The 27,611-nt window shown below is 46.6% G+C and overlaps 10 protein-coding genes across 10 annotated transcripts; 3 read left to right on the forward strand and 7 right to left on the reverse strand.

The window, feature by feature from the left end:
- Positions 1–73: 73 nt before the first annotated feature.
- On the reverse strand, positions 74–2,004 carry C8R40DRAFT_1070254 (MFS sugar transporter-like protein; the record flags this gene model as incomplete). Its single annotated transcript, XM_046226206.1, has 7 exons — positions 74–311; positions 371–551; positions 625–766; positions 819–898; positions 952–1,348; positions 1,380–1,749; positions 1,952–2,004. 7 exons carry the CDS (start codon positions 2,002–2,004, stop codon positions 74–76), a joined length of 1,461 nt encoding a protein of 486 aa, XP_046085580.1.
- A 478-nt stretch (positions 2,005–2,482) lies between these two features.
- Positions 2,483–4,739, reverse strand: C8R40DRAFT_323702 (MFS sugar transporter-like protein). The gene is made up of 8 exons (XM_046234708.1): positions 4,491–4,739; positions 4,410–4,438; positions 3,984–4,339; positions 3,554–3,928; positions 3,400–3,479; positions 3,200–3,341; positions 2,952–3,132; positions 2,483–2,885 (listed from the first exon to the last, which is right to left on the reverse strand). The coding sequence occupies exons 1-8, from the start codon at positions 4,596–4,598 to the stop codon at positions 2,630–2,632; spliced, it is 1,527 nt and encodes a 508-aa protein (XP_046085581.1). The 5' UTR covers positions 4,599–4,739; the 3' UTR covers positions 2,483–2,629.
- On the reverse strand, positions 4,740–5,846 carry C8R40DRAFT_323701 (uncharacterized protein). Its single transcript, XM_046234707.1, has 2 exons — positions 5,544–5,846; positions 4,740–5,480 (listed from the first exon to the last, which is right to left on the reverse strand). The coding sequence occupies exons 1-2, from the start codon at positions 5,616–5,618 to the stop codon at positions 4,881–4,883; spliced, it is 675 nt and encodes a 224-aa protein (XP_046085582.1). The 5' UTR covers positions 5,619–5,846; the 3' UTR covers positions 4,740–4,880.
- Positions 5,847–7,289: 1,443 nt separating this feature from the next.
- Positions 7,290–8,663, reverse strand: C8R40DRAFT_1047205 (uncharacterized protein; the record flags this gene model as incomplete). The annotated part of the gene is made up of 7 exons (XM_046224427.1): positions 7,290–7,367; positions 7,433–7,619; positions 7,701–7,884; positions 7,958–8,072; positions 8,130–8,242; positions 8,298–8,374; positions 8,434–8,663. 7 exons carry the CDS (start codon positions 8,661–8,663, stop codon positions 7,290–7,292), a joined length of 984 nt encoding a protein of 327 aa, XP_046085583.1.
- Positions 8,664–8,995: 332 nt separating this feature from the next.
- Positions 8,996–10,037, forward strand: C8R40DRAFT_1047627 (proteasome subunit alpha type 5; the record flags this gene model as incomplete). Its single annotated transcript, XM_046224455.1, has 7 exons — positions 8,996–9,020; positions 9,076–9,120; positions 9,171–9,196; positions 9,249–9,613; positions 9,664–9,766; positions 9,821–9,916; positions 9,969–10,037. The coding sequence occupies 7 exons, from the start codon at positions 8,996–8,998 to the stop codon at positions 10,035–10,037; spliced, it is 729 nt and encodes a 242-aa protein (XP_046085584.1).
- A 578-nt stretch (positions 10,038–10,615) lies between these two features.
- C8R40DRAFT_1047603 (ABC-2 type transporter-domain-containing protein) lies at positions 10,616–16,163 on the reverse strand (the record flags this gene model as incomplete). The annotated part of the gene is made up of 22 exons (XM_046224452.1): positions 10,616–10,674; positions 10,729–10,967; positions 11,020–11,228; positions 11,284–11,366; positions 11,421–11,525; positions 11,580–11,662; positions 11,713–11,896; positions 11,958–12,635; positions 12,689–12,957; positions 13,005–13,165; positions 13,225–13,479; positions 13,536–13,576; positions 13,635–13,720; positions 13,771–14,127; positions 14,180–14,253; positions 14,308–14,803; positions 14,855–15,224; positions 15,286–15,482; positions 15,532–15,634; positions 15,688–15,709; positions 15,762–15,821; positions 15,870–16,163. The coding sequence occupies 22 exons, from the start codon at positions 16,161–16,163 to the stop codon at positions 10,616–10,618; spliced, it is 4,425 nt and encodes a 1,474-aa protein (XP_046085585.1).
- A 643-nt stretch (positions 16,164–16,806) lies between these two features.
- On the forward strand, positions 16,807–18,589 carry C8R40DRAFT_1109157 (uncharacterized protein). Its single transcript, XM_046228286.1, has 9 exons — positions 16,807–16,975; positions 17,029–17,048; positions 17,101–17,148; positions 17,201–17,276; positions 17,331–17,505; positions 17,566–17,586; positions 17,640–18,087; positions 18,154–18,172; positions 18,238–18,589. Exons 1-9 carry the CDS (start codon positions 16,835–16,837, stop codon positions 18,268–18,270), a joined length of 981 nt encoding a protein of 326 aa, XP_046085586.1. The 5' UTR covers positions 16,807–16,834; the 3' UTR covers positions 18,271–18,589.
- Positions 18,590–19,951: 1,362 nt separating this feature from the next.
- C8R40DRAFT_1109160 (uncharacterized protein) lies at positions 19,952–22,201 on the forward strand. Its single transcript, XM_046228287.1, has 4 exons — positions 19,952–20,279; positions 20,339–20,817; positions 20,875–21,226; positions 21,290–22,201. Exons 1-4 carry the CDS (start codon positions 20,118–20,120, stop codon positions 22,115–22,117), a joined length of 1,821 nt encoding a protein of 606 aa, XP_046085587.1. The 5' UTR covers positions 19,952–20,117; the 3' UTR covers positions 22,118–22,201.
- On the reverse strand, positions 22,183–23,853 carry C8R40DRAFT_1109161 (acyl-CoA N-acyltransferase). The gene is made up of 3 exons (XM_046228288.1): positions 23,759–23,853; positions 23,626–23,706; positions 22,183–23,557 (listed from the first exon to the last, which is right to left on the reverse strand). Exon 3 carries the CDS (start codon positions 23,547–23,549, stop codon positions 22,476–22,478), a length of 1,074 nt encoding a protein of 357 aa, XP_046085588.1. The 5' UTR covers positions 23,550–23,557; positions 23,626–23,706; positions 23,759–23,853; the 3' UTR covers positions 22,183–22,475.
- Positions 23,854–24,080: 227 nt separating this feature from the next.
- On the reverse strand, positions 24,081–27,591 carry C8R40DRAFT_1148531 (uncharacterized protein). The gene is made up of 7 exons (XM_046229526.1): positions 27,323–27,591; positions 27,251–27,264; positions 26,736–27,199; positions 26,532–26,677; positions 26,317–26,477; positions 26,064–26,261; positions 24,081–26,004 (listed from the first exon to the last, which is right to left on the reverse strand). The coding sequence occupies exons 1-7, from the start codon at positions 27,440–27,442 to the stop codon at positions 24,405–24,407; spliced, it is 2,703 nt and encodes a 900-aa protein (XP_046085589.1). The 5' UTR covers positions 27,443–27,591; the 3' UTR covers positions 24,081–24,404.
- Positions 27,592–27,611: the final 20 nt, after the last annotated feature.

Consider the following 27,611-nt stretch of genomic DNA (forward strand, 5'->3'; position numbering starts at 1 on the left):
AATCAAAAAGAATCAGCCTTAGAAAAGTCACCTACATTAAATGAAGGAATATCAGTGATTCATCCAGGATTCATCAGTGTTTTTCCTTCTCGACCCGAGCCTCTTCCCGAATAATCTGCTCCAAATCGGGTACATCGCTATGTTTCTTCCCCTCAATAAGCTCATCGATTTCCTCCAATGTTTTACCCTTCGTTTCGATCCAATAATACAAAATCACAATGAGCATTACGATGTCCCATGCTCCATTTATCATGTACGTCTTCCATCCGATAATGAAAAGCGCGATGGGCATCGTCAGTATGATGAGTAGACTGAGTGTTGTATCATGATTATTGGCGGTAATAGATGAGAAAGGATATCGACAACATACCCAGCGCCGTTGAGGAAGAATTGGAATACACCCATGCCATTGGCACGAATAGGGTAGTTGAGCACTTCAGGAGGGTAAAGAAACAAGACTGGTGTCCATCCAAAGCTGTATGCGCCTTGGGACAAGAAGATCATTGCGACAGTACCGTACACTCCAGATGTGTTATTGGAATTTCCGAATACTAAATCCGACCAAAACAAGAACGAGTTAGATAAACTTCAATGCCTTTGTGAATTGCGATTTTTGAAACCAACCTTTTGTCAGAGCGCCTACCAGGAACAAGAATATGGTCAAAAGAACTGTGCTAATGACTGTGGTCATTTTACGGCCCCAACTGTCTATATAGTAAGTTCCCAGTACGGAGCAGATCAGACAGAACGCGTTGAGGATGATGTTCTGCGATACTATTTCAAAGGAAATTTCAACTGCAGTGATATATTCAACGTACAATTTGAAGTTGTCTCGTCGTGTTCGTTATTCCAGCATTAGTCAACATAGAACCGAGGTAGTACGCAGCAATAACGTTTCCTGAAGTGGATACGTAAATATGATCATTATATCGCGAATATTGATAAATATACCTGCTACTGAGCTAAACACAGCAACGGATATCGCTAGCAACACTCGCTTCCGGGCAGTCCTTGTTTTGAAAATCTGGGTAACAGACAAGGTCTCCCCCGCATTCTTTTCATACTCGAATGTATCTTCGATCTCCTTGAGCTGAGACAAAACGACAGTGCTTGCTAGATCACCATTAGAGTAGGTCTGGGCAAGTACTTGGTGAGCCTCTTCGCGACGTCCCTGGAACAATAGCCATCTGGGAGATTTGGGGATGAAGGGGATAATGACGATGCACAGAATGCTGAATACACCCTGGATAAGAGAAGGGATACGCCATGCCCAGGTAGATTCCATGAACGAAGTGCCATAGGTTACTCCTGCCGCGATAAGACCCCCTGCGAGACTATCAAGAAGAGTCTACTGACAAGATAAGTTGTTGGCAGCTCACCCACGTAGTACCACCCACGTAGTACAAATCGTTGAATAGACCTAGCCCCCAGCCGCGCCAATGAAGAGGAAGCGTTTCTGCTAAATAAGCAGGGCCAGAAAGACCCGATGCATTGATCCCGAAACCAAGAACTATCCTTGCAATGACGAACATAGTAATGTTTTGAGCAGCGGTTTGTAGTGCCACGGCGATCAAAGAGAGGATTGCAGCCCAAAACAAGGCTGGCCGGCGCCCAATTACATCTGTTACCTTGCCCCAAGTGACTCCTGCGATACACCCTCCGATCCATAGCGAAGCTGTGTTCAAACCGGTGGTCGCGGGAGTTAGGTGGAAGTAGTCAATATAGGATGGGAGGATATTGAGGCCATTACTGTAAGCAGGTTCGTTGCTCACAGTCAGAAAGTAACTCAGAATGTTGTGGAGATGGAAGAGACTCGCATCATTGAGCCATCGTAGCCATAAGTCTATGAGATACATCATTTTCAGGACATGAGAGGATTAAATAAAGACCACTCGCCATAGAAGTGATACTTGAACACAGGACCAACAACACCGAGATCAAGAGAGATGACCTGGGGATCCACAGCGGGATCCAAGCACCAGCCAGTCTGTTGTATCCGTACATGGATGAGTGCACCAATGATTGTGTCAAGAAACCATTGGAGGATAACAAATTAATAGTTCCTCAAAGCCACTGTATGGCCGAAAATTAGGTATCAATGTACTAGTACTATGTAGCACGGAGCATAGGACTGATAGAATGGGAATAAGAAATTTGAAAATTTTGAACGCGCTTTACATAACGGTGGCGTAGGGTCCGGGCAATCTTATCTTATCCGATCACTCGTGGATTTCCCATGCTCGTCACATCGTCTCGTTACTCACTCACAGCCCATCCGCGCACATCAGCCCAAACTTCAGCTCTCCCTTTCTCGAACGAGAGCAGATGAAGTTTAACAGCGGCCTGTCTTAATGCCTACTATATTCGGCTTGAGCAAGCTGGCGATGTATGATGGCCAGGATGCTGGATGGGCTCCTCTCAACGAGTCTCTTAAACTCTCAATGCTAAAGTTCGATGTCAGGATTGGTTCCAGTAAGCTAGGCCTGGGTTAAACAGTGGAGTTCTATGACCTTGTAGGTATGATCCGGGTAGTAGCAGGGTAATGGTCAGTTAGACTTTGGTTAGGAGCGGAAGACCCGTGCTTATTGAGAGTACAGCATGCCCTAGACTGTGTAATTCACTTAATGGACTACTCCTTCTCAACCTCTTGAGCTCCATACTCATACTGAACCTCTCCTCCCCGTATAATTTTCTCCAAATCCGGTACCTCGCTGTGTTTCTTCCCCTCGATCAGTTCATCAATCTCCTCCAACGTCTTTCCCTTGGTCTCGATCCAGTAATACAAAATCGCGATCAGCATTACAATATCCCATGCTCCGTTTATCATGTACGTCTTCCATCCGATGCTGGCCTGTGCGACGGGCATGGTGAACACTATGAGCAAGCTACATTATAGAACAACAGTGAGCTGAATGGACGACGATGAACGCCAAAGGTATTTGACAACGTACGCGGCACCATTGAGGAAGAATTGAAACACGCCCATGCCGTTGGCACGAATAGGGTAGTTCAGTACTTCCGGGGGGTAGAGATAGAGGACTGGTGTCCATCCGATGCTGTACGCGCCTTGGAATAAAAAGATCACCGCCACAGTACCATACACGCCAGAAGTATTGCTCGAATTTCCAAATACTAAATCGAACCAGGAATAAGTTCGGTAAGTTTCGTCAACTTCACTGAATACGATATTTAAACAAACCTTTTGTTAAAGCACCAACCAGGAACAAGAAGATGGTTAAGAGCATTGTGCTGAGGGCTGCAATCGTTTTGCGGCCCCATCTATCAATGAAGTACGTCCCGAATACGGAGCAGACCAGGCAGAACGCGTTAAGGATGATGTTCTACACAATGAGGTCCATTTATTTCAGTAACGATGGGGAATTAATCATTTCCGCGTACAATTTGGAGTTGTTTTGTTGTGCTGCTTATACCAGCATTCGTTAACATCGTCCCGAGATAGTACGAGGCAATGACGTTTCCTGCAATGAATAGATGAGTAGGGTTTTTCTGCCGAAGACTGGCACTTTGCAACCAAAAGAAGTGTTGTACATACCTGCGATGGTGCTAAACACAGCAGCCGAGACCGCTAACAACACTCGTTTCCGGGCAGTCCTCGTTCGAAAGATCTGGGTTACAGACAGAGTCTCCCCAGCATTCTTTTCATACTCGAACGTATCCTCAATCTCTTTGAGCTGAACCAGAACAATGTGGCTTGTCAAATCACCATCAGAGTAAGTTTGGGCAAGCACATTGTGAGCTTCTCCACGACGGCCGTGGAATAATAGCCATCTGGGAGATTCGGGGACGAAGGGAATGATGACGATGCATAGAATGCTGAAAACACCCTGGATGACAGAAGGTATACGCCATGCCCAGGTGGAATCAATGAACGAGGTGCGGTAGGTAATTCCCGCCGCGATAAGACCGCCTGCAAGACTATCAATAACGGACCACCTCAACGAAAACGATTTGATACAACTCACCCACGTAATAGAAGTCGTTGAATATGCCCAGTCCCCACCCACGCCAATGAAGTGGAAGTGTTTCCGCCAGATATGCGGGACCAGTAAGACCCGACGCAGAGGTTCCAAAGCCCAAAATGATCCTCGCAATGACGAACATGGCAATGTTCTGAGCAGCCGTCTGCAGTACCACGGCGATTAGAGTGAGGACTGCGGCCCAAAACAATGCGGGCCTGCGTCCAATTAAATCAGTCACTTTGCCCCAAGTGACTCCTGCGATGCACCCTCCGATCCAGAGCGAAGCAGTATTCAAACCAGTGGTTGCGGGAGTTAGATGGAAGTAATTGAGATATGACGGGAGGATATTGAGGCCGTTCCTATAAGCGCATTCGTTGTACGCCAATCAGAAAGCGCTCTGAATTTTGGGGGAGAAGAGGAAAGGCTCACATCATTGCCAAGCCATCGTAACCAAAAGTCTAGTGATAGATAAGCACCAGTGAGACAGATAATGCAGGAAAAGATATGCACCGTAGATGTAATACTCGAGCACAATACTAATAAAATCGAGATCGAGAGGGACGAGCTGGGAAGCCAGAGCGGGATCCAAGCACCAACTAGCTTGCTGTACCCATACATGAGTCAACTGACAAAGGCTGAGCTGGATTCATTGGGAGACGTCAAACATTATAGCTTATCGAAGTTCCTTGCCATATGATCAGGCAATATGAAAACTCATATCTCCCACCGACAGACTCTCAAGTGATGTGATCCATTCAGTCGAGCGGGAAGTTCAATCTGGCTCATGTTAGGTTCAACTAACTTCATTCTGAAACTAAATCAGGCTTATCACCCGCGAGATTCAACGAATTACAGGCTTCCAGTGACATCGAAATTAGATAAGAAAGTCGAATCTCGCGTCTAGGGAGAAGGTGGCGGGGGCGGCGGAAGGGATACTCGGGGGTAACGCTCGTACGATTCGTGTTCATCCTCATCGAGCGCTCTCACTCTCCCATGAAAGCTACGCGGACCAAGATCATCCACAAAAGCTACCGAACCAAGACATCCCGAGCCGCATTGACCACTGGGCCAATCGTCTTCCACTTTGCAGTGAATGACTTGCCGCTGTGCAAGAGAATTGCCGGGGAAAGAATTTCGGAAATCAAAAATTCGTTCCCCATGACGCTCTGGAGAAAAAGCCGCCGTCCTGGCCAGTCCACGTTTGACTATGTCAGTTACTTCTTGCTGAAAGGCGGGATTCGAGTTATGAGCAGATGTTGTAGCATCAGCAAATGTGATCCAGACTTTTCCAGTCGACGGTGTCGCAGGGTCGCCCGCCGGTTGCTCCGTAGGCGGTCTTGCAGGCGATCCTGTTCGGGGTGGCGTTGGGGCTCCCCCCGGTGGTAATGCTGGTCCTGAAGGTACCAGATTGGCGTTGAATCCCTGATCTGCTAGGGGTTTGGCTCTGCGAGGTGACAGTTGTGATTCATCGTCGGAGCGTGATCCCACAGCGTTATTCACCTGAATCCTCAGGTCGTCAGAGAATCGAAAGGAATCATTGAGGCGATACGACGTCTCACTCACAGAAACGGGCATCGCACACAGGAGATTGAACAAGCCAAAAACTATGACCACAGTATGGATGGAAACGAGAAGCATTCTTCTGGGCGTTTGATTCGAATAAGAATATGGATGGAAGATCGGTGAAGCGATAGTAAATGCTTGAGACTCAATAAAAGAGTTGGGATTTGTTCCTTTGCCAGCAAAGAGAATCACCAACTGGATAGGTGGAAAGAAGCGACTTGGAGATCAGCTCTTATATGTCGTTGTTCCTATTTATATCATGCTCCGTTGTTGCAGCGCCTTCGACCAAGGACCAAATTTGAAATCGAGTCCATGCGTAGCCCACAAGACTGGAGAGTAGAATTTGGGCTCAGAACAGAAAGGACCGGACAGGAAAGGGATTTTTGAGCATGAACATGAGCTTTCGTACCGAAAGGTGAATCCCGGTTGCAACATTTTGCCCGTCAGTTACCTAAGTAGACGTGTTTACAGGGCAGGATCTCTAGGATATCGCGGGTAGTACTATGAGAATGCAATGCATTCAGGCTTGTAATTAATGTTGTCGAGGGTTTTGTGCTTTCCATGCTGCCTCGTGTACGGTTTTGTAGTAACTGGCCTTCAAGTTGGAGCCAATTGAGCACAGGCCCGAAACGGAGAGACCACAAATCCACATATGTGCAATCGGAAGGAACAGAACTAGGTCGATGAAGCACCGCCTGTAGCGCTCCGGATGTTTGTTCCGTGGGTTTCTCGGTTTTAGGAAATATCTGATAACAGGGTTGTGGTACGAGATACTACGCCGTCGTGGCATTCGTATGAGATTTTTTGACCTGCAGGCACACTTTGAGCTTGTTTTGTTTCAAAGATTCCACAGCTCACCATCCCACCTAGCATATGGAGACCCTGTAGCCACTCGCGGCGCCGCATTTCTAACCTACAATTCAAGGATCAAGCAAGGTGTAGTCCACGACAGTAGAGCCTAGTGTATAAGAGAAACCGACTCCAGACGGAAGCTGGATGCCCCGGCTCAAGCGCTTGATTGAGAATTCCCAAACCCTTTTATGAGATTGTTGCTGGATTGTCGCTGGTCGGCTTGCGAGGAGAATTGCGAGTCAAACACTACGTTTGTCGGATGTTCTCCCGTCGACGCTTGGGCTCGTTCGAGCGATCACGCCATAGTACATGAGTGCCTTTGGGAACGGGTACTTGCGCGTGTTATGCGAAACGCTCCCGTGTAACCCTGTGTAACCTTGCCCGTCCATGAAGGCCGCCGAACTTAGACACTGAGGATTGCGGCAACTTGCTAACCATTCGTCGACGTCTTCCACTGTGAAACGAATTGGTTTGTGCGGTATATACCGGAGAGTTTGTTTTGGATGATAAGCAGGGTAGCACAGTCTTTGCCATCTTTCATTGGTCCTGATGAATTCGAAAGGGCCATCCTGAGAGGGTGCCGAGATAGGGCCAAGGAAAAGGCTGGTATAGGGAAAGGAAAGGAAAGGAAAGAATCAAGACACAATGCATCAATATACATATATCTGGACAAGTTAACAAGATGATATTAATTTATGCCACTCTGTCAATTTTTGGCGCGGTTGACTCTGAGCCTTGAAGCTTGAAGCTCGAGGTGGTTGAGACATTTTGGTCCAGTGCACCACATGCTACCACATGCCGAGTCCTGAAACAATTGTACAATAGATTACAATCCCCTCTCAGCAGCTCTCGGAGTTACCAGGCAATACTGTATAGTTTTCGAACCTGAAATGTTCAAGAAACGTTGTAATCTACGGTTGTACTGTAGAACTCGCCCATGATCCTCTTCTGTGCATCGCGACCCTTTTCTTTCTGAAATCGTGTAAATTCGCAAATGAGACGATCACCACACTCGATAAAGACAATGTATGACGAACCTCGGAGTCCCCAATAGCGCGAACAACGAGATATTTTCTTCCGGTCAGTATCTCTTCATTAGGCTCTCCAAAGGACGGCAAGTCCTTTGCAGCTTCGTAGTAAGCATGCGATCCAGTAACTGATCCGCCAGCTTCCTGAACAATGACCATGCCAGCGCAAACGTCCCAAGGCCAGCATCCGATTTCCCTACGAGTCAAAGAAAAGGAAAGGTAGAAAAATGAATGCTTTAGAGATAGATCACATAGCAGCATAAGCAAAATCAATCACCAGTAGATATCTAATCCACCCTGAGCGACCGTAGCAAAATTCATTGCAGAACTGCCCAGAGAACGAAGAGAATGAGCCATGCGCCCTCCCTCTACACCGTTATCAGGGTCACCAGCGAGCTTGTGGAAAGATTCGGAGCGCTTAGTCAGAGGGTCGATCGTACGATCGTTGCCCCATTCCACGGCTAGAAGCAGGACACGATGATGATTGAGACTTAGATTGAGGATATGAGCGAAGGGATTTCGACAAGTGCTCACCGATAAGAGCATGGTTAAGAGTAGCTAGAGGCTTAGGATTCTTGGCCAGGGGAAGTTTCATAGGTGGACCTCCCTGTCGGGAGAGAAAGGAACCTTGGCCTTTGATTCCAGTATACTTTATCGATAGCCGTTTCAATGAGTGAATGAAGGCAGTATTTTAGAACGCGCTTACAAGGAGATCCAGGAAAGGGTTGTAAATGACTCCGAGGACAGGTACTTTCTTGTATATTAGCCCGAGAGAAATGCAGACCCATGGAAAGCCATGGACAAAATTGGTCGTTCCGTCTGGCAAAAAATAGAGTTAGCAACGATCAGCATACGAGAAGTAGATATAACATACCGATTGGATCCACACAGTAAGTAGGATCATCGGTCAGAGGTGATCGAGAGCCCGCAGCGTAGGATTCTTCCCCGATACTATGTATACAGTAATATCCTAAGGAGAAGTCACAATGAGCAAAGCAATTTGGACTCACAACTTGAACTCAGGATAAGTAGTAAATATCTCCTTCTTGACCAGCTCTTCGACACGGACGTCGTATTCAGTAACCAGATCCACGGAATTCTTCTTTTCATCAACGTTCGATCCAGCCAGCTGAATCGCTTCTGATCCCTCCATGATTAATTCGCCTGCTTTGCGAGCAAGGGTGACGGTGAAAGCAAGGATCTGTTTGAGATCATCGGCTGAGAGCTCGGTTGCGGTCATTTTGGTGATGATGGTTGGAAGGCAAAATCGGAATATGAGGCCAAGATCATCGATAACTTATTGAAGCACACGTTCGCCATCACAAATAGCTAGTCGCCGGATTGGGAAGAAAGCAAAGAATATAGAACAGATAAGCATAGATATTCGTACAGGGATGGAATTCAAAGGTAAACGAAGGGGTGGTCACTGAACAAGAAGCTGAACTTGAAGTGACTAAGTTCTTGAATGTAGTGAAAGTTGAAAGTCACACGGTCGTTTGTACGCGCGTCGACGTACGCAAGCTTTAATTAACTTCTTCATTCTCATCATTCTCACCTTCCACTACCACCAATATGTTTTTAACGCGTTCAGAATATGGTAGGACAATTGCTCGTCTAGAATTCCTGGGAACGTCCTCAATTGTATATCTTAGACCGTGGTGTCAACACTTTTTCTCCGGAAGGACGGTTGTTCCAAGGTGCGCCGCATATGCGCACTTTCTAGCTAATGATCTGACCTCTTGCTCAGTCGAATATGCTATTGAAGCTATCAAGGTGCTCAGAAAGCACACTTATTCGATCTCATACACTCATACTTGCTGCATAGTTGGGCTCAACAACAGTTGGTGTCCGAACAGACGAAGGCGTTGTTCTCGGTGTCGAAAAACGTGTCCAATCACCACTTATCGAGTCAAGCTCCATCGAAAAGATCATGGAAATTGACGCTCACCTTGGTTGTGCAATGTCTGGCCTAACGGCCGACGCACGGACGATGATCGACCATGCTCGAGTGACCGCACAAAACCACTCATTCACGTACGACGAGAAGATCAAAGTGGAGAGCGTTACTCAGGCAGTTTGTGATCTGGCGCTGCGGTTTGGAGAGAGTGTACACGATGAGGATGCTATGATGAGTAGACCGTTTGGCGTGGCGCTGCTGATTGCTGGGATCGATGAACTGGGCCCACAATTGTACGTTTGGCCATTTCATAGAGGGTATTATTTATTCATACCCCTCTTAGATACCACACAGATCCTTCTGGCACTTTTGTTCGCTATCAGGCAAAAGCGATCGGATCCGGGTCAGAAGCAGCCCAGGCAGAGCTCCAGGATAAGTGGCACTCGGTACGTTCTTTCTTTATAGTCTTTAACATATGATCCTAAAAGTGTCTGCCGTAGAAAATGACTCTGCGAGAAGCTCAATTACTAACTCTACGTATACTGAAACAAGTGATGGAAGAAAAACTCGATCGTCACAATGTACAACTGGCTCAAGTGCGTTACTTGTCCATTACTGGCATTTGATCATCGTCTAATTACACCACAGGTCACGAAAGCAAATGGTTTTGAGATCTTAGATGAAGTGAGTCTGACCGCGGTTATTGATCAAATGTAAAATACGACTGCGAAATTACTACGATTTGTCGAAAATCCTCTCAGTCATTCCATGTGCAACTTTTGGGAACCAATTGCTTTTCAGAAACTGGACGCTTAACTTGTGCCTTCATCTCTATTTACTTCCGCATCGTCCCTGTCGGCGAGCTTCATAGCGGTTTCTTTTGTGTTCGGAAATTGGTGACAGTGTTTGCTTATGAACTATGTGCAGAATGGCAATGTACAGTATAGAATCCGTTTTTGGAGACTCAGTTGTGAACTTGTGATTCCGAACAGACCCCTTCAATTGCGGGGACATTATTTGAGGTTGAACGTTGGTTGAACGTAGAAGAAGACTAGACAACATTATCTTTCTATTATTATAAGTAAATCAATACGAAGATGCCAAACGAAAACAAGAATCTAATGCGCGGGTGTAGTCGATTCCGACAAGCCGAATGGTAAATGGATACAGATGTGCGTATTGTCTATGTAGCATGTTGATAACCTGATATAGCGTACGTCGTGAACTTTGCATGGGAGCATAGTAAGTTAAGGATATAGCATGAACTTCATATGGGCATTGCCTGCGGGCGAATGTTACCGCTTGGCGTACCGGAGGAAACGTGAAGCAATAATTGTCACTATAACATTGAAAACTAAGAGAAAATGAAGTCAGTGATTGTTAAGGTTCGAATATCAATGCAACTCACCAAAGAACGCGAAGATAATAAACACATCTCTCCACCGATTGTCGTAACTGATGTTCAATGGAGTGTAGAATTGGTCACCATATTGATATTGGCAATACTGGCAAGAAGAGGTCGCATTGCGGTTATTGAGATAACCCCCGAACGCATTCACAAAATCGTCGGCCCACTCGCCACAAGTCTGGCCAGAGGGTGGGTCAAAAACATTGAACTCGTCACTCTTACAAGTGATGACAAGGCCACTGATGAAGAAATGAGTAATGATTGACTTATGAAGGTGAAATAAGAACACACTGTAATTCAGTGGAGAGCATAGCGGCAAGCGTACGAGTGTACGGAACCAGTTGATAGAGCCAACTCCGCCAGAACGAGTTCATTGTTGGATAAGGAATGGTCACACCACAGAAAGTGGTGAGGACTAGACCAATAAAAGGATTGAACAACACTGCAACTTGGACACTTGGCGAGATCGCTGCAATGAGTTGTCCGAGCGATACACCGAACTACAAAGGGATTGGATGAGGGCGGAAGCTCCAAAACAAAATTAAGGCCACATACCAGCATCATGCATATTATGACCCAAAGTTGGAAGCCCGTACCATTCAGACCAGCAGAACCTTGTCCGAAACCAATCGGATAGACTATCGAAGAAAAATGTCAGTCAAGCGACTCGAACGAGAGATGCATGGTCGTACCCATCAGAACCCAGTAAACTATCGCGCAAAGAACGTTGTAAGGAATTTCACCAAGAAGTTGACCTATAGCGAAAGCATATGGCGAATAGATACGACTCGAGGATTCTGCGTAATACGCGTTACAACACATTGCGTCCTCAAACAATGCCAACAACTAACCTCTAATGAAGGTACGTCTGTTCATAATGAACATGGGTTCGATCTGAGACATGACGATGGCGGGGAGAACAGCAACCCAAAAGCTAATAGGAACTGATAAGACAAATGAAGATGGAAGAAGACGGAAGCGTACATAGCAAAGACTCGGAATTGCAAGTCTCGCAGCCCATTCCCAAGTTGCAGGAACGAGAGAGAGATCCAGAGGGATATGAAGCTGCAAACAAAGAGCCGAGTGAAGATATAGTCAGGAGATCGCCAAAGAGCCCGGTTATTTCTGCTGACGACAAGCTTGAGTTGATACAAGAAGGAAGTAGCATCTGAAAGGATTATTATTATTATTAGCAGTTTCTATCGAACTCATGAGATAGCGCTACTTACAGGTGCTCATCGCTTTGCGATCAGGTTCGGGTCTGGCCAAGCCTCGTTTTTTGATTGCCTCGATTTCTTCTTGGACCTTAGCACATTCAGGCGAATCCAGCCAAACATCCTTCCAATCACGATCACCAACGCGAGGAGAAACACCAGCGCCGATCGCTTCAAGCATATACTCAGCCGGGTTCATATTTGAAGGACAAACAGCGCCATGGCTAGCAAAGTACTCTCGAATTATGTGGGAATCGGAGCCGATATCGCCAAAGTACACGGTTTCGCCCCCACGTTCCAGGAGGAGCAAACGGTCGAAACTTTCGAAGAGAAGAGACGAAGGTTGGTGGATAGTACACAGAATGGCCTGACCCTGGTCGGCGAGTTTTCGCAGGAAACGAACCAGATTCCAAGCGCTTTGAGCGTCAAGACCAGAGGTAGGCTCGTCGAGGAACAGTAATAACTCTGGTTTGCTGGCAAGCTCGACACCGATGGTCAATCTTTTCCTTGCTTCGACCCCAAGGCAGTAAACTACCGCTTCTGAGAGATCTTGCAATTCGAGCAACTCGATGATTTCCTCGACATAGGCATTCTTCTCTTCAATGGACACTTCTGCTGGTTGACGAAGATAGGCAGAGAATCGCATTGCTTCGCGAACAGTCGCTGTTCCTTCGTGAACATCCATCTGTTCAGCTGCCAGACAGGTTGAGGAACAGGAGTCAACAAAGATATATTCAGATCCTTACCGTAAGCAGTGCCTCGAGCAAAGTCAGAAGTCAAAGGACGCCCATCAACGAGAACATCACCAGCAATGACACCAATGTTCTTGCGCTGGGCCAAAACATCAAGACAGGTGGTTTTACCTGCACCACTAGCACCCATCAGGGCGGTCAAAGTCCCCGGTTTGACATATCCGTAAACATCGTGTAGCAAGCGCCTGGTGCCGCCGGGAACAGGAACAGTATAGTTGAGTCTTTCCCAGGTGAACGTTTTCCTGTACGGACGTTCCGCGATCCTGAAGTAATGATGAGCAAGGAAAATGTGACGATAGAAAGATAATACATTTTTGAGTTTTCGACCTTCTCAGCCTCATGCAAAAGCTTCTCATCAGCATGAGCGTTCTCAAGGCGAGCAGCCCTCTTTGCGCGTTGAGCTTCATTGAGCTTCTTGGTCTCCGAATCTTCCTTGGCAAAGATTTTGAATCCAACATTGACAACGTATTGCTAGATGCATAGCTGCATCAGTCATTGGGTACCATTTTAGAGAGGAATTAATAGTTTACCGGGAAGAATTCCAAAGCAATGACCTGAGTGAGCTGGAAAAAGAAGAACATGCCCACTAGAACCAAAAAACAACGTCGCCAAAGATCGGTGGTGTCGAGATCGTAACCCGCGAAGATGTATTGGTGGCCAGTGACCGCAGTGGACCCGGAGGATGCACCGAAAAGCGTACAGATCTGGTTGGGACCAAGTCCATCAGGATACTTGGTTACATCACCGCCATTGCGGGGAACGATGTAAGCTCCATCACACGTCAACTAGTGAGCATCTTCGGTAAGTATGTTGCGGTCGTAAAAAGTAGGAAAGCACTCACATCGATGCGTCTGAACTCATTTTCCATGATTCCTTGCCAGGCTATTTGCAATATTAGTAAAGTGACTGCTGGTTCCTCCGATGAATACATAAATCATACCATAAGCAATCGGGTTCAAGTAGTATATCCAGAACAACCAGCGCTTCATGCTGTTGACGGGTAGGATATATCCAGTGTACTCGATGCTGGGACACATATTACTACGCTGAATACACGATAGAAGGGATCAACTTACAAGTTAGGAATGAAGAAGGTCGCCAGACGGAATGCAGAATCAAAGTTTGTGCACAATTGACCGAAAGTACGGAAGAATCCTTGCATCGTCAAAAATGCAATGTAATTGAAGATGTGGAAGGTGAAGAATCCACCAGCCGATCGATTGAGATTTGACATGAAGTAGACGCAGATGTTGAATAATAGTACTCGAGCAGCGGAGAAAGGCATATCGGCCAACGTGTTGGCGATAGCAATGGCTGAAGGCCGGTACATGCTGTAACTAGTCTGTTTGCGAAGGATCGGACGACCAACCATCTGTGTGGGCATTTCCATGAATGCGTCGAGACATGTTGTCAAAAGTGCGGCGAAAAGGAGACTGTTTGAAGTACGTTAGATTTTTGAGAAATTTCCTCAAAAATAAAGCTTACCCTCCACGAGTGAAGGCACCGGCAGAGGTAGTCGGCAACGCGAAGAAGGCCCCTCCAAGGACAATAGCGAGAACCTTAATGAGGAAGAATGAGTGGCCGTCACGAACGCGTTGGAAAATATGACTTACAGTACTAAGCGTGAAACTAGTATACAACTGGAACCTATCCTGCAGTCTTTGCTGGAATTGACGAACAACCAAAGCGCGAACCTGAGCAGTGAATCCGAGAGTGTAGGGACTCTTCTTGGACACACCCTTCTTCTTGTCAGCAGCAACAGAAGCGCGGAATGCTTCCTGATCAGCTTTATCGGTGGCCATAGTCAGTTTGTACTTTTCGAGAGCAACTTTGTTGTCTTGAGAGTATTTTGAACGCAAGAAAGCGCCTTCTAAAGCGGCAGGAGAAGAAGGGACATTGGCAGCGGACCGACCAGGAGCAAATTGGCGTTCATTGATGTCAGTGCATCCAGTGAGGTAATCGGCGGTGCTTTGACGAGGAAGAGCCTTGTATCCCAGGCCTTCGAAATATGCACGCGCTTCAGAGGGAGGACCATAGTACACTTGCCGGCCGTCACTGAGTACCATCACCTTGTCGAATAAGTCGTAGATACCCTCTCCAGCTTGATATCTGAGCGGAAATTAATTTGCCAAGCCGTAATAAGCGGCGGGAAGAACTTACAGAGTGACAAAAGTCGTTTGACCGAGCACATCAGTCATTACCCGCAAGCTTTTCACAAAATCGAGAGCAGTTGATGCGTCCAAACCACGAGTGGAATTGTCCCAAGACTGAACACGAGCACGAGTAGTCATCATCTCTGCGATAGAAACACGTTTACGCTCTCCTCCAGAAACACCCCGAACGAACTCATCGCCAACGAGCGTACGGCGGGTGTGGGATATGTTAAGCATGCGTAACAGGGTGTTCAAAACCTCCTGATCAAACTCCTTGCGAGAGACACCTGGCAGACGACCCTTAGGACCGGGAGTTTTGGTGGACAATGCAAACTTTAAAGTTTGTTCGACAGTAAGAGTTGCAATGTGCCGATCATCTAATCGATTAACACCAAATAAGATTACCTTTAAATTTGCGGCATTGACGGAAACATTTACCTTCTTCGTTGAACACTACTTCACCCTTGTAATATTTGGCCATTTCTGCTGCGTCCATACCGGCGTAGAGAACTTGCCCACTAACGTTGGCGTATTCTTCGCGTTGATTGGCAATGACTTTCAGGAAGGAAGTGCATCCGGCACCAGGACATCCGAGAACGAGACACATTTCACCGGGTTTAAGTACACCGGAAGATCTGTGTCGTATTGTGAGTATGATCTATGTAGACCAGATGTGAAACGTACTTGTGAAGAATTGACTTTGTTGGCAAATTTTTCTTGGGAAGCAGAGGGGTAATAAAACTCCAGATCAAGGTGATGGGACTGAGAACGAAACCAAGCAGGGCATCTGAGTGATTGTAAGTCGCAAAAATCAAGCAGCAGAAATAAAAAACAATTCACTGGCAAAGGTCCTGATGAAGAACTGGATACTCTGAATTAAATAAATTCATCATGGGGATGCGTTTATAACATACTTTGCTGTCATCACCTCCGATAACATCTACCTGTAAATCTTCCCAAGTGACACCGACGCGCTGGATACTTATTGAGCGGAATAAAGTCATGAGGCGCTTCAAACGAACCTTGTGGTGGATTCCAGCTTGTTGATTGGCATCATTCGACGAAGAAAGGTATTCCCGGAGATCAAAGTTATCCTCTTCTTCAGCGCCTTTTTCCACATCTTTACCTTGAGCTGTCTCTACACTGGCGGTGGTGGTTGATGATTTTTTGATGCTGAGTTGACGGGATAGCTCGTTAAACTGACGCTCGGCAGAAGATACATCGACGTGGTGGGCGTTTTCGCGGCTAAGCTGAGATTCGACGTCATCGACTCTTTGCTCTTCGTACAAGGTGCGTACATCTGGCGTGTCAGCCATTGATGTAGAGAAAAACAAAGAACGAAAGCAAGCACGAATAACCGGTTCGGACAACCGCACTTTATAAACATTTGCTGTAAGGAAATTTGTCAGACGGAAATATCTAGAAAAGAAAGCATTCGGAGCCGATTTGAATTAAAGCTCCGCTTGTCGACTGCCTCCTTGGTCTTCCTCACTCGATGGCTGTAACGAAACTCGACTATTTAGACTCAAGATGAAGGTAGTGCGAGGTCACTGCCTCTCAAGGTGCTCGAGTTTTGGCCATTGTGAGCGGAAAAAGCTTTCAGAGCGGAACTTTCCCCGATTATCTCGGGATTTGTGCTTACAGATTAGCTGAATTTGAGTCAAAGAGAGTTGCCGCCGGTTGCGGCCTGGTACATTCATTCAATGAGGATCTAACCAATGCCCTCCATACTACATAGTCCACCGGCCGTGGCTGAGCGCCAGAGTGAAGAGGATACTATGTACTACATACATCTTCGAAAACCATTCAACGAATTGGCCAACCATGATATGTATAGTCCTGCAGCTGTAAGTACATGTGGGCCTTTTGAGATGCTCGATTAGTGGACTTGAGCGGAACTGGAGTGGAAAACCCGTGGCACTTGGATTGTAGTTTCCCACCAATTGATTAGTAATGCGTTCTTTCTCATCGCAGGCAGCGACGACGGATGCAACCATTTAGGAAAGCCATGAGGGCCGTCAATCCACTATTCTTGTTCTATCTCTTTTCAATTGTATTTGCACATGGAGAGCATAGAGGAGAAGGGCCTAAACCAGGCGAAACCATTCAAGAATATGCTAAGAGACATGTAAGTAGTTACGTTTCTTCCTCGCTGTGACCTGCTCAATTTTCATTTCCTAGATGTCGAGGGAGCACCACATGTACATACCTATGCTAATGCACTGTGCCTTTACTCAAAGTCCATTTTCACAGCGACGAGTTCGATCTTCCAAGTTTCCACCAACTGCATGATCTCAATAGGTCTGTACACTTGCCAAATATGAAACTATCACCTTACGCACCGTGACTGTAGAGACTCGTACTGGGATAAGGACGAAATTGAAGCAATATATGGCGTCCATCACATATACTCGCAAAAGCAATCGAAGGTGCGTGTTCCTCGACGTTCAGGAATAGGCTCTACCCATACGCTTTACCATCAGGATGATGTTGAACATCAGAAGAAGGCTGATCATATCTCCGGGGAGGTTCTACGGCTTCTTGACGTTAACAAGGACGGTAAAGTGTCCATAGAAGAGTTTGAAACAGTCGGCTTGAACGGTTTGCCAAACTTCGATCATATGGGCGCTGAGGGACATCATTACGATGTGGAGAGCGGTGAGTAGCTTCAAACTATCTTGTCTACCTCATGTTCTATATTATCCCCCCGTTATTCAGAATTTTTTCTGCACCACGAAGGTCAGTCACGTCGAGAATCTAGATTCGGCATCTTCGACCTAACGTTCTCTCAGAGGAATTCCATTCAACACCCGAAACCCAAACTGATGAGTCCTACAACCATCCGGAGGACATTGAACATTTCGCCATGCATGAGGCGATTGAGCATAAAGAAGCTGAGAAGGAAGCTGTCTATCAGGGTATCACTGTCGAAGAAGCTCTGGCTGCCCATGAACAAGCTGAGAAGTTATATGAGGAGAAGATGGCTGCTGCTCAGGAAGAGGTTATTCAACAGCAACAACAGGAACAGTTTATCGGTGTCGATCATCCACATGCTGATCAGGTTCAACAAGACTCTGCAGAGGAACCCCCAAATCCAAAAGTAACCCGTGTAACTCCTCCGGAAAAGCAAGACCCTGCAGTGAAGTTCCGAGACGCTAAAGCACAGGCAGAAGCGAAGGGTGCTTGGGGCGATGGGAGTGATGGGTATTCACCCCCCATCGACCCAGGTGACAAAATGAGGTTCGATGCTTGTCGTGTTTCAAAAGGTTGAATTTGCTAATGTGCGTCTGGTTCATGCTCGCATAGGAAAAATCTACCGTACAAGGTAGGCTATCTGACATTTATTCTCTCCATCCCGTTTCAAAAAATGCTAAAGAAAGCGAAATGTAGTTCAAATTCCGCCGGAATTGGGGAGATTTCTGATCGTTTGAAGTTGGTGGATATGGTCATGGATATCAGGGATATGCACGGTGTTTATTGGGCCGTTTTTACCAGTGCGCAATTTCTGGAAACCTGGGATATCGGTGTATGCCCTTTTGGTTCGATTATCTTTAATTCTTTCCCTTTCGATGTTCTCTTCCTACTTGTATGCTTTTTTCTGAGTTGTCGGCTTTGGAATTCAATTATTGCCTTCATCGGTGGTGAATCAAACATTGCAAAACTTTAACCACTCTCGTCGGCGTCGACAGACTTCGATTTGGTATTGCATCTTTCGCTTCCGAAAGGGAAAGCGAGGGGAAGGATCAAGGAATGTGCGTTGCTAGTCGACGTCGTGCAAGTCTCGATAGTCATGCAGTTATTGAGTTCGCCTCGCTTTCCATTGAAAAACTAAACTTCATTTGTATCTCCTTATAAATGTCAACCTTCGGACTGCCAATGGCCGATTAGTCAAATAGCTCAAGTTCACATTCTTTACCGGCAAACAGAAAGACCAATGAGGAATCACCCAGTCGTAATGATTCAAATTTCCAAACTGGGTGCGTTCCACTTCACTGACGCCTGGTGCCCAGGGCATGAAGCAGTGGAGGGCAACGAGAAGACCGACGAATCAGCGAATGAAACTGGTAAACTCTGTGCGCCCATATCCCCATACCTTTACTCATACCAAATGACGAGCCAAAGCTTTACGAGGCAAGCCCGCACTCCCCAGTGGATGGCCCGACGACGTGTCAAGATCGTTCTGATTGCATTCTCAGAACTCAAAAGTCTTCAAATGACTGAAACGGACTTCACAAACCTCCCCCCCCCACATTCCCATTTGACTTCCCGTCTGCTGTAACCCTCTCGTTATGCATGACAAATAAAACGTGAAATTTCACTGATACCTTTCAGGCTAAATACGCAGTGTTGGTTTCGAAAGAAGGTCGATTGATGAGAGAATGTATCTTCCGATGCAGCTATCTCAGATTCAGGGACCGGCACAGGTGAGTGGTTTGTATCTCCCCTTCAATGAACGTCTGAAGCTGATTTTCCCCGAGGAATATGGGCCACCGAATTCGCGAAACGCGTTCCTGCCCCTGTGACTATAGACTGCGGTTAATATTTCTTCAGAACTCTTCCCTCAGCATGATATTCAGAGATACCTCAGCAGCACATTGACCAGAAAGCAGAGTCGTGTCGCAATTTCCGAATTTCATTGTGTTTTCAATTTTGAAACCCTGGGGACATAGGCAGCTCTGTGAGATGCGCAGGAGTCATTGGCAACCTTCCATAGGTAAACCCCCTAATCCAGAGTATTGCCCTCGAACTCTTTGAGAAACGAGAACAGGTCTCACTCAGCAGGTGAAGGAAGACGACGATGTCGTTCGACCTGAACTCTCTTGAACTATTCGAGGCTCCACCAACAAAAGCATGATTTAATAAAATTTAATGCCGGACGCATTGGCAGAACTTCCATCTTTGCTTGAGAAGCTATGGTCTGAAGACATTCGAAAAGAAGCTAGGCCTTCACCCATCGGCCCTACACTTGGAGAGGAAGGATTGGACGGTTTCTATCAAACCCTATCAAACCCTGGTCGTATACTGCAGATTCCACGTGTGAACAAACGCGTGCCATGTGAGAATCAGGTGACTGGCGTTGATCTCGAAAAGGAAAGTGTTGAGGCTCTAGTCCACCATGACATGGAATAATATTCAACTTTTCTATATAGGATACAAGGTCTCTACCATGCCCTTATTTGATACAAGGATATCCTAACTCTGAAGCTCGATATAACTGTGACGTTAGACTCGAGAAATGTTCAACGTTGCTCCCTCACTCTCCTTCCAAGATGCCTGGCAGCACTCTCGAACTTACTCGATACATCCCTCCTTTCTTAAAAAGTTTTCTTCATCACACAACCCCTTGCTACATCCAAAAACTACCGGTGGATTTATGGATTGATGAAATCTTCATTCATTTGACTATAGAAGACGTGATCTGTCTGCGACGGGTGAGTTCTTCACTTGCCATTCGACGGCCTACTACATATGCTTATCCTTTATCCTCAAGGTCAATAAGACTCTATTTCTCATTACTCATGAACCAATCATTTGGAAACGCTTTCTCGTTCGCCTATCCATCCCTATACCGCCTTTGCGTCCCAGCCTTCGTTGGTCTTTAGATTTGACTAGTTTCCAGATCGAACAGCTGGTAGCAAAAGCGATTTGCGCAGATGATAATTGGCGTAGGCTGAGTCCCAAGCTCTCTTACACTAGGGTTGTCTTTGCATTCTACGAAGTGCTCGAGATGAAGCTGTTGCCTGGAGGCCAGTACATGGTCGCGTCTGTCAAAGATACTGCTAGCCGCAGATTTTATATCTGCATCTTCTGTCTTGATCATCCTGATCCGAACTTCCCTCCATTGGCACGACTACCTCTTCCCACAAAAGCCTTCAATATAGAAGCCCGATTCCTCCCTTGGCACGAAGGTAGACCGGGTATAATGATTATGTATTCTCAAAGGACACCCGAGGACGGCCATTTACGCGGGTGAGTCGTTTGTCGCGCACCTTATCTGACAAATATTGTTAATCTAGCTGTCCATAGTTACGATCTTTCGGAACTGAGTGCACGGCCTGAAGTCGACCCTCCGTACCCACTACGTCACGATTGTTTGTGCACTTTCGTAGACATGGAGGCATTGGAGCTACTATCGGATCCGTCCATTACTAGAAAGTCACAGGCGTTCCGTGACAGAGCTGCAGCTCTTCCTCAACCTTTCCAATATGTGATACACTTCGTATCTAACGCTCCCATAGAGCAACCCTCTCTCTTTGAATCAGACGGCAGACCTTTCGCGGCTGTGGTTCAAAGACCGAATGAAATCGTGATTATGGATCTGCTCACAAATCAACTCAGTAGCATTAAATGTCCAAGAATTCCTGTTTTCGACAATGCGGTCAGTACATATATATATATATATTCCTGTGGAAGCACCCAACTCATTTGTGGTAACCGACAGGAACACAAAATTCGTGCTATACGAGTTTTGCCAAAACAAAACCAGGTGTTGGTAATTCGTACTCTTAGACTCCGAAAAATTGACCAACACCAAGATCAACATACTATGGAGCTTCACACCTTACCTAACGCTGGTGTGCTTGGGGTCGTATCTCTACCAGACGACTACGCTTTGATCACAAATAGGAACGCTACGTCAATTCATATATCGGATAACTACGAACCTCTCATAGGTCCCGACCATCCTTTCAAGCACGACCCGAAGGCCCGTCCTCCCCCACTATCTATCTATGTGTGCGGCGAAGAGCTCGAGGGGATGGAACATTTCAACATCGATCCAGTGTTGTCCCACGATGGTTACTGGTTCTACGACTTGGATTGGTACGTGGAGCAGGCGACAGTGAAGGATCCCAAATATGGCGTTCGAATAATACCTGGTGTGCATCGTGCATTGGTATATACAGTGCCTTGTGACGATCGCAGCGATATGCCCAAAATCAAGTCTCTGGGTCGGTATTTCAATACCGAATATCAGCTCGCCGACTACCCTTATGGGCATCCTCCACAGGGTGACTTATCAGTAGTGCGCCAGCGTTATCTCAGGCCTGAACACGAGCATGTCCCGTTTAGACTTAACTCAACTGCGTTCCAGCACATTGCCGAAACCGGTTGTTCTGCAATAACATGGGACGAAAGTACAGGAAGAGTTTGTATTGCTACGCAGAAGAACCTGAAATTTTTGATCATGGATGTAAAGAAGACGGTAGCTCCCGACGACCGTTTTGCTCAGTGGCGTAGGTTTCAGACTATGCTGAATAGCGAACTCTGAGTGTGGAATCGTATATTAGGAACAATATATGTATATATTTTACGCTAAATATTACAATTTAAGTTCTCTATTGAGGATCGCTAAGTAGAGTGAAATAGGGGGAAGTATGCTCTGATCAAGATAAGTTGTTCTATTCTGCCGAATTCAAGTATAGTGTATAGAACTTGAATATCCATGAGTGAGTCGGGGAGAAGGGTTGTTGATTCATAAGATTAGTCGGGGGTTGGAGGGAGCTGCTCATATAACCGTCAAATACATGTATATAAAAGTCCAGGAATAACAAGGGAAGGGGGGTATCGTATTACTGATTAGATGTAATGGTTACAAAAAATGTCCAAGAAAATAGTACCAAATTTGATTACCAATGGCCGAGATGGACTTTCGCTCGATCAAACCCAATCTCCAACCAACGCTCGACTCCTTCTATCGGTTGATCATGATATTTGTCAAGACCTACAAAGCCAACTTTATGATAAACTTTGCATGCAGGGATATTGTTATGAGCCACATAGAGGGCCACAGCCTGCTTTCCAGAGTAGAGAAGATGTTTGCAGACTTGGCGTACTAATCGCTGGGCGCATCCTAAACCACGGTGAGCCGGAGAGGTCATCACCTTTGTGATTGTGGCCGTGGTTTGGGTATTGCGGGTGTACGCAACAAGGCAAGCAATCTCCGGTCGAGTCGAGCCCTCGCGTTGGGCTTCGTGCACCCAGACCTGCTCTTTGCGAATTAGCATCAGAGCTTCTTTCAAAGCACCCGCTTCATTCAACACAAATGGCTCTGATTCTGCTGCGAACCCATAGCACAGGGCAGCGACTGCATCAAGATCAGAGATGCGCGCAGGTCGAAGATTGTACCGTACCCCTCCCTGCGTACATGTAGCCTGCCGATTTCTGAACGATCCTCTTGTACAAAATGAGAGCATGGCGGCGTAATATGGTGTTTCGTAGTGCGCTACGCCAGTGAACTCTGTCCAAATTTCGGCAAAAAGCTGAGTTATGGGCTCCGGGGCAAATATGCTATAAACACGGTCACTCCGTATGCCTGCACGAGTCATAGCCAGGATTAGATTTTCTATGCGGGGGCCAAGGAACTGATCGGTCAATCGGGAGAACGGAACTGCAGCAACGATGAAGATTGGATATTTGCCCATGTCGCTTTCTGAACACGAAAGAACGAGGTCTAGAGTTCGATTTTCCTCGTCGTCAATAGACGAACAAGTGAACCAAAGCTCCTCGTTTTCGACTATATCTCCAGCAAGTTCCCTCGATATTGCCCTCTCTATGTTTGGTAACACCACATTTGTCTGAGTCGGAATCCGTCGAAGAACTTCGACGACCCAGGGAGGTATGGCGCTGGCGGCATCGTACGTGTTAATCTCGAGATCTGAAGCGTCTGAGCGTATTATTGGAGAGACTGTGGTTGAAGGCATGGTAAACAGTTAAGTATGGAAACGAGTCCTTTGGCCTATGGTCAATACTTATATACTGCTCCATACCTTTTTAAAGATGTGAAAGAATAGTTAATGGAATCCTGTGGTCACTGCAGACACCTTTCTAAATGAAGTATCCTAAATGGGAGCACGATAACTAGGAGACTGTATGAGATCAAACACGTTTTTGGGGAAAGAAGATGTCCTACGTTTTAGCAAGGTCCTAATTGGGAGCAAGAAGCTCGGAGTCATCGAGGTTTAGCATTCTGCAGTTGTTAGAACCAGGTGGAAAGCTGTATTTGGCTGTCAAATGCGTCAATTCGAGTCAGAGTCAATTGCAAGTATACATAGACGCTTTACCCAGGCTTTACTAAGTTATATGCAACAAACCTCAGGTATTAGCTTGAACTTATTTGTGTATACGGTACCGTCGAGAGTCAGGAATCTCTCCGGTAGTGTAGAGAAAAAGCTTGCAGGAAGAATAGATTCAGTTACTATTAGAGGGATCTTTTCTTGTCCGTGGAGTTTCATGAAAGCGCTCGAGCGAGCGCTTATGGTTAGCAATTGGTGTACATTATACAGGTGACAGGTTATAGTACTTGCTGTAGGTAAATGGTGATAGACAAAGCAATACAATGTTAGCACGGTTGTTGTTCGTCAATAGTCAAGAACATGCGAAGGCAGAGGACGAAGTAAGAACAAAGTGAATAAAGTAGCAAGAAACGAGAGTAGGAAGGATGAACGCAAGTCGAAAACCATCCGCCGTTTAGAATTACAGTGGAAAGCCAGGAAATGAGTCGAGATACGTAAGGTGACATTGTCTTCACAACTTACTAAATGAATTCAGTAAGTAGATTAATGATGATGGTAGGATGTGGGTGGGCCCTTTCCACCCTCCCGCTCTTCACGTTCCCGTTCTTTCTTGTCCTTGTCCTTCTTTCCAAAGCCAAACATCTGTCCGGAGATGCTCAACTTACGACTGGCGCGCTTGAAGGCAGCACTGCCACCGCCCGTTCCTGTACTGGAAGAGCTATGATTAACGCCAGCAAAGGAGTGTAAACCTGGGGCCGGTATAAGAGGACTCCCCGAGCTCGGCGGTAGCAACGAATTGTCAGAACTACCTCTCATCTTTCCCTTCTCCAAGGTAGGCAAGTTGTAGCCATCAGGCATGATTGTTGGAGACGGTATTGGGGGTATTGGTGGAACAGGTGACGATGATCCAGACATGCTCAAAGGATTTCCAGGTGCTGTCGAAGGTCTTGGAGGGTTATCGTTGTGATGTTTGCGCGCCTTGTCCCGAATGCGAGGTAGGCTGGTAAGAGACTTTTTACGGTCTGGGGATTTAAGAGGAATCTCTGGTACGAGCGAAGATTTTCGAGGAGGAAGGCCGTGATTGAGGATGTACGAAGGGGTAGCAGGTATTGATGAGGGAAGGTGGGTGGCAGGCGAGGTTGAACCGTTTGAAGAGGAAGCAGAACCGGGAGACGGGTCGTGACGGTCAGAGTTCCAATTCGAAGGTTTCACGGTAAGACCTTCGGCTGAGGATTTGGGTCGAGAAGGTCGAGAAGGTGGGAGGGTGTAAGAACTAGCAGGACTCGGCTCGGATGGCCGCCGAATCCTGGCATCTCTGGTTGAATGTTGATTGAGCCAGCTAGACGAAGTATTAGAAGACGAGGTAGAGGTAGTCTGCGCTGTTGCCGCATCGTCTGTTCTAGGATGAAAGCTTTCAAATTCTCTCTTGTCCGTAGCTTTTATACTTTTTCGCTTTCCAAACCAGCCTGATCTCTTCTCTGTTAGTTCCTTTCTTTCAGAGGAAGTATGAGATGAATACGATGATGGTGGAGGCACCGGGGAGGGCGTGCGATTTGGGACAGTTGAGGAGTCATCCTGAGTCAGCGGGGAAGAGTCGACAACTGTTCGAATAGTATCTGGGCTTGATGATGGTTTGGCGGACGGTACTCGACGAATTGACGGGAATAAACCTTTACTTCCGCGTCCATTGGCTGGACTAGAAACTAGCGCAGGAGAAGCCGGGCTCTGAGGGGGTACCCCGTTTGACCCTGCAACTTTTAACTCAAGAGCGGGTCGAGATAGGTTACCTATTGGCGCTAGCAACGGCGAGTTTTGAGCTGGGGTAACGGGGTACGGTGGGTCACTCAGGTCCGAAGAGTCACCTTCGTCAGCGAGACCCGGTGGAAGAGTCGGATTTGTTAGAGAAGGCGACGGCGGGATCGAAGCCGTTGTCTGAATGGGCAGGGGAGGGGCTCGAAGACCAAGGCTTGTGCGGTCAATGTCTGCGGCCTCGTAATAGAGGACATAAGCGGATCCAGCATTAGAATCGCCGTAGTACTTCGGAATATCCTTTTCTGGTATAGGATAGACGTTGTCGTCGTCGAAAACAAACCAAGCACCCAATGTCTTGATGATGGATATATAATGGCCATGATGAGGGCCGCTATGGTGGTAATGTAAGGCTATGGCAAGAGATCAGGCAGTTGACGACAGTTCGCTTACTTTCCAAGATGAACGACAATCGCAAATAAATTGTAAAGTTTGTCCGCATCTTCGGCGTCGTCTACAGTGTTGAAAAGGCGTAATTGGAGGGGGAAAGCAACTCTATAGGAAAGTTTGATGTATTTCTTCGAATCCTCTTGATACTTGAATCGTTTCAGATGTAAAGCAAGAACATTAGGCAGCTTCTTGATTTTCATGCTGCGGGAGGGGAATTTCAAGATGGATAGATGCTGGGAGAAAATGCCAAGCTTACCGCTTCTCGGCCTCTTGGAGATCGCAACAAGCGTCACAAAAGAACTTGTTCCTCTGGCACAACATCTCACTGGCACTGAACTGCCTTAGGCAGGCAGTGACGCTGGAGTTCTGTTCGATGTCTATCGAGAGGTCAATGAAAGATTCATCGCGCGAAGAAACCTAGATTAGTATGAGGATTGAGAAGGTAAGCAGATACAAGGACGCGTTGCATACAGTCTCGCAGGTTAGACACCTTGTTTCGCTTGTAAGCGTGCCCTCGAACAGCTTGTGAACCAATGTGGAGTCTGGTAATGGATCTGAGTTCGCACTATTCATCGTAGAAGGCACTTTTGATCCTAATGTTGTTATTGAATTGGACACTGAAGAAAAGAGATAGTTGAATAGAGAACTTCCACATGCAAATGCGATCAAACTCACAATCGTCTGCTGATCCTGACCCATGCTGCGAAACCTTCCGGTCTTCTTCTATTTCCTCTACTATTTTGTTGAGTAGATAGTTGAAAAACTCGTGAGCATCCTGATGCATGGTTGAGCGAAACAGCTCGTTTACGCGGCGCAATTGTTCGATGAAGGCTGAAGGAGCGACAGTGCCCTTGTCGGAGGGATGTGTTGATATGTGTAGGAAGAGAGAGCGGAGTGCGGAGAAAAGGGAGGCTGGATTGGGAGGTATGGGTATGGCGGCTTGAGCGGACGCGCCATCGCTTATTGTACCTGACGTTGAAGCCTTTCGTTCGGGCTTGCGTCTGACGGGTACAAGGGGTGAGGGATTGTGATTTTCCGAAGGACTTCCACCTGCAGGTGGCGGAGAGTCGGGAGACTGCAGGAGCAGATCCCGGAAAGGCGCACAAAAATACAGTGCTTGAAGGACTGAATTGGCATAACTGACAAGACATAAGCATGTGGGACAAGGTATTGTAAATTCCTGATCGTACCAAGTATTGCCGAACTAAATCACAAAAGGATTCGATGAGTGAGATTTCTAAAAAGGATAGCCTACAACATACATTCTCTAGGCCAAATTGTCTGGTATCCGCTGAAGATTCGATAGGAAGAGGCGCAGGATTGACTACGACAGTTGCTGGTTGGTTCTGCTGGTTTCCAAAAATCCATTTTGACTTGGCCATAATACGAGGCCGTCTTGAGCTTCAGTGTCAGCCAGCCAGGGCCTGTCGTTACCGCTGATAGATCAACAAGGTGAGTGTCGGTAACTGAGTTCTATTCCAAGTTCCAGTCAAGGCACAAAATCGTTTTGGGCTACACGTGATCAAATTCCATCCGTTGCGTGCCGCAGAA

This window comes from Lentinula edodes (assembly GCF_021015755.1).
Source record: "Lentinula edodes strain Le(Bin) 0899 ss11 chromosome Unknown C8R40scaffold_21, whole genome shotgun sequence".
Lineage (NCBI taxonomy): Eukaryota > Fungi > Basidiomycota > Agaricomycetes > Agaricales > Omphalotaceae > Lentinula > Lentinula edodes.

Excerpts from the sequence above, each read along its gene's own strand:
- C8R40DRAFT_323702 (XM_046234708.1), bottom strand. The coding sequence starts at position 4,598 with ATGTATGGGTACAGCAAGCTAGTTGGTGCTTGGATCCCGCTCTGGCTT. Across the intron at positions 3,929-3,983 it reads CAACGACTTCTATTACGTGG|GCGGTCTTATCGCGGCGGGA; the intron begins GTGAGTTGTATC and ends ATAGTCTTGCAG. Across the intron at positions 2,886-2,951 it reads TTCTTCCTCAATGGTGCCGC|CTTGCTCATAGTGTTCACCA; the intron begins GTACGTTGTCAA and ends TCTATAATGTAG.
- C8R40DRAFT_323701 (XM_046234707.1), bottom strand. The coding sequence starts at position 5,618 with ATGCTTCTCGTTTCCATCCATACTGTGGTCATAGTTTTTGGCTTGTTC. Across the intron at positions 5,481-5,543 it reads TGTGTGCGATGCCCGTTTCT|GTGAATAACGCTGTGGGATC; the intron begins GTGAGTGAGACG and ends CTGAGGATTCAG.
- C8R40DRAFT_1109157 (XM_046228286.1), top strand. The coding sequence starts at position 16,835 with ATGCAACCATTTAGGAAAGCCATGAGGGCCGTCAATCCACTATTCTTG. Across the intron at positions 17,277-17,330 it reads ACTCGCAAAAGCAATCGAAG|GATGATGTTGAACATCAGAA; the intron begins GTGCGTGTTCCT and ends CTTTACCATCAG. Across the intron at positions 17,587-17,639 it reads ATTTTTTCTGCACCACGAAG|AGGAATTCCATTCAACACCC; the intron begins GTCAGTCACGTC and ends ACGTTCTCTCAG.
- C8R40DRAFT_1109160 (XM_046228287.1), top strand. The coding sequence starts at position 20,118 with ATGCCTGGCAGCACTCTCGAACTTACTCGATACATCCCTCCTTTCTTA. Across the intron at positions 20,818-20,874 it reads GAGGACGGCCATTTACGCGG|TTACGATCTTTCGGAACTGA; the intron begins GTGAGTCGTTTG and ends AGCTGTCCATAG. Across the intron at positions 21,227-21,289 it reads TTCCTGTTTTCGACAATGCG|GAACACAAAATTCGTGCTAT; the intron begins GTCAGTACATAT and ends GGTAACCGACAG.
- C8R40DRAFT_1109161 (XM_046228288.1), bottom strand. The coding sequence starts at position 23,549 with ATGCCTTCAACCACAGTCTCTCCAATAATACGCTCAGACGCTTCAGAT.
- C8R40DRAFT_1148531 (XM_046229526.1), bottom strand. The coding sequence starts at position 27,442 with ATGGCCAAGTCAAAATGGATTTTTGGAAACCAGCAGAACCAACCAGCA. Across the intron at positions 26,678-26,735 it reads GTCAGGATCAGCAGACGATT|TGTCCAATTCAATAACAACA; the intron begins GTGAGTTTGATC and ends TCTTTTCTTCAG. Across the intron at positions 26,262-26,316 it reads CTCCAAGAGGCCGAGAAGCG|CATGAAAATCAAGAAGCTGC; the intron begins GTAAGCTTGGCA and ends CCCCTCCCGCAG.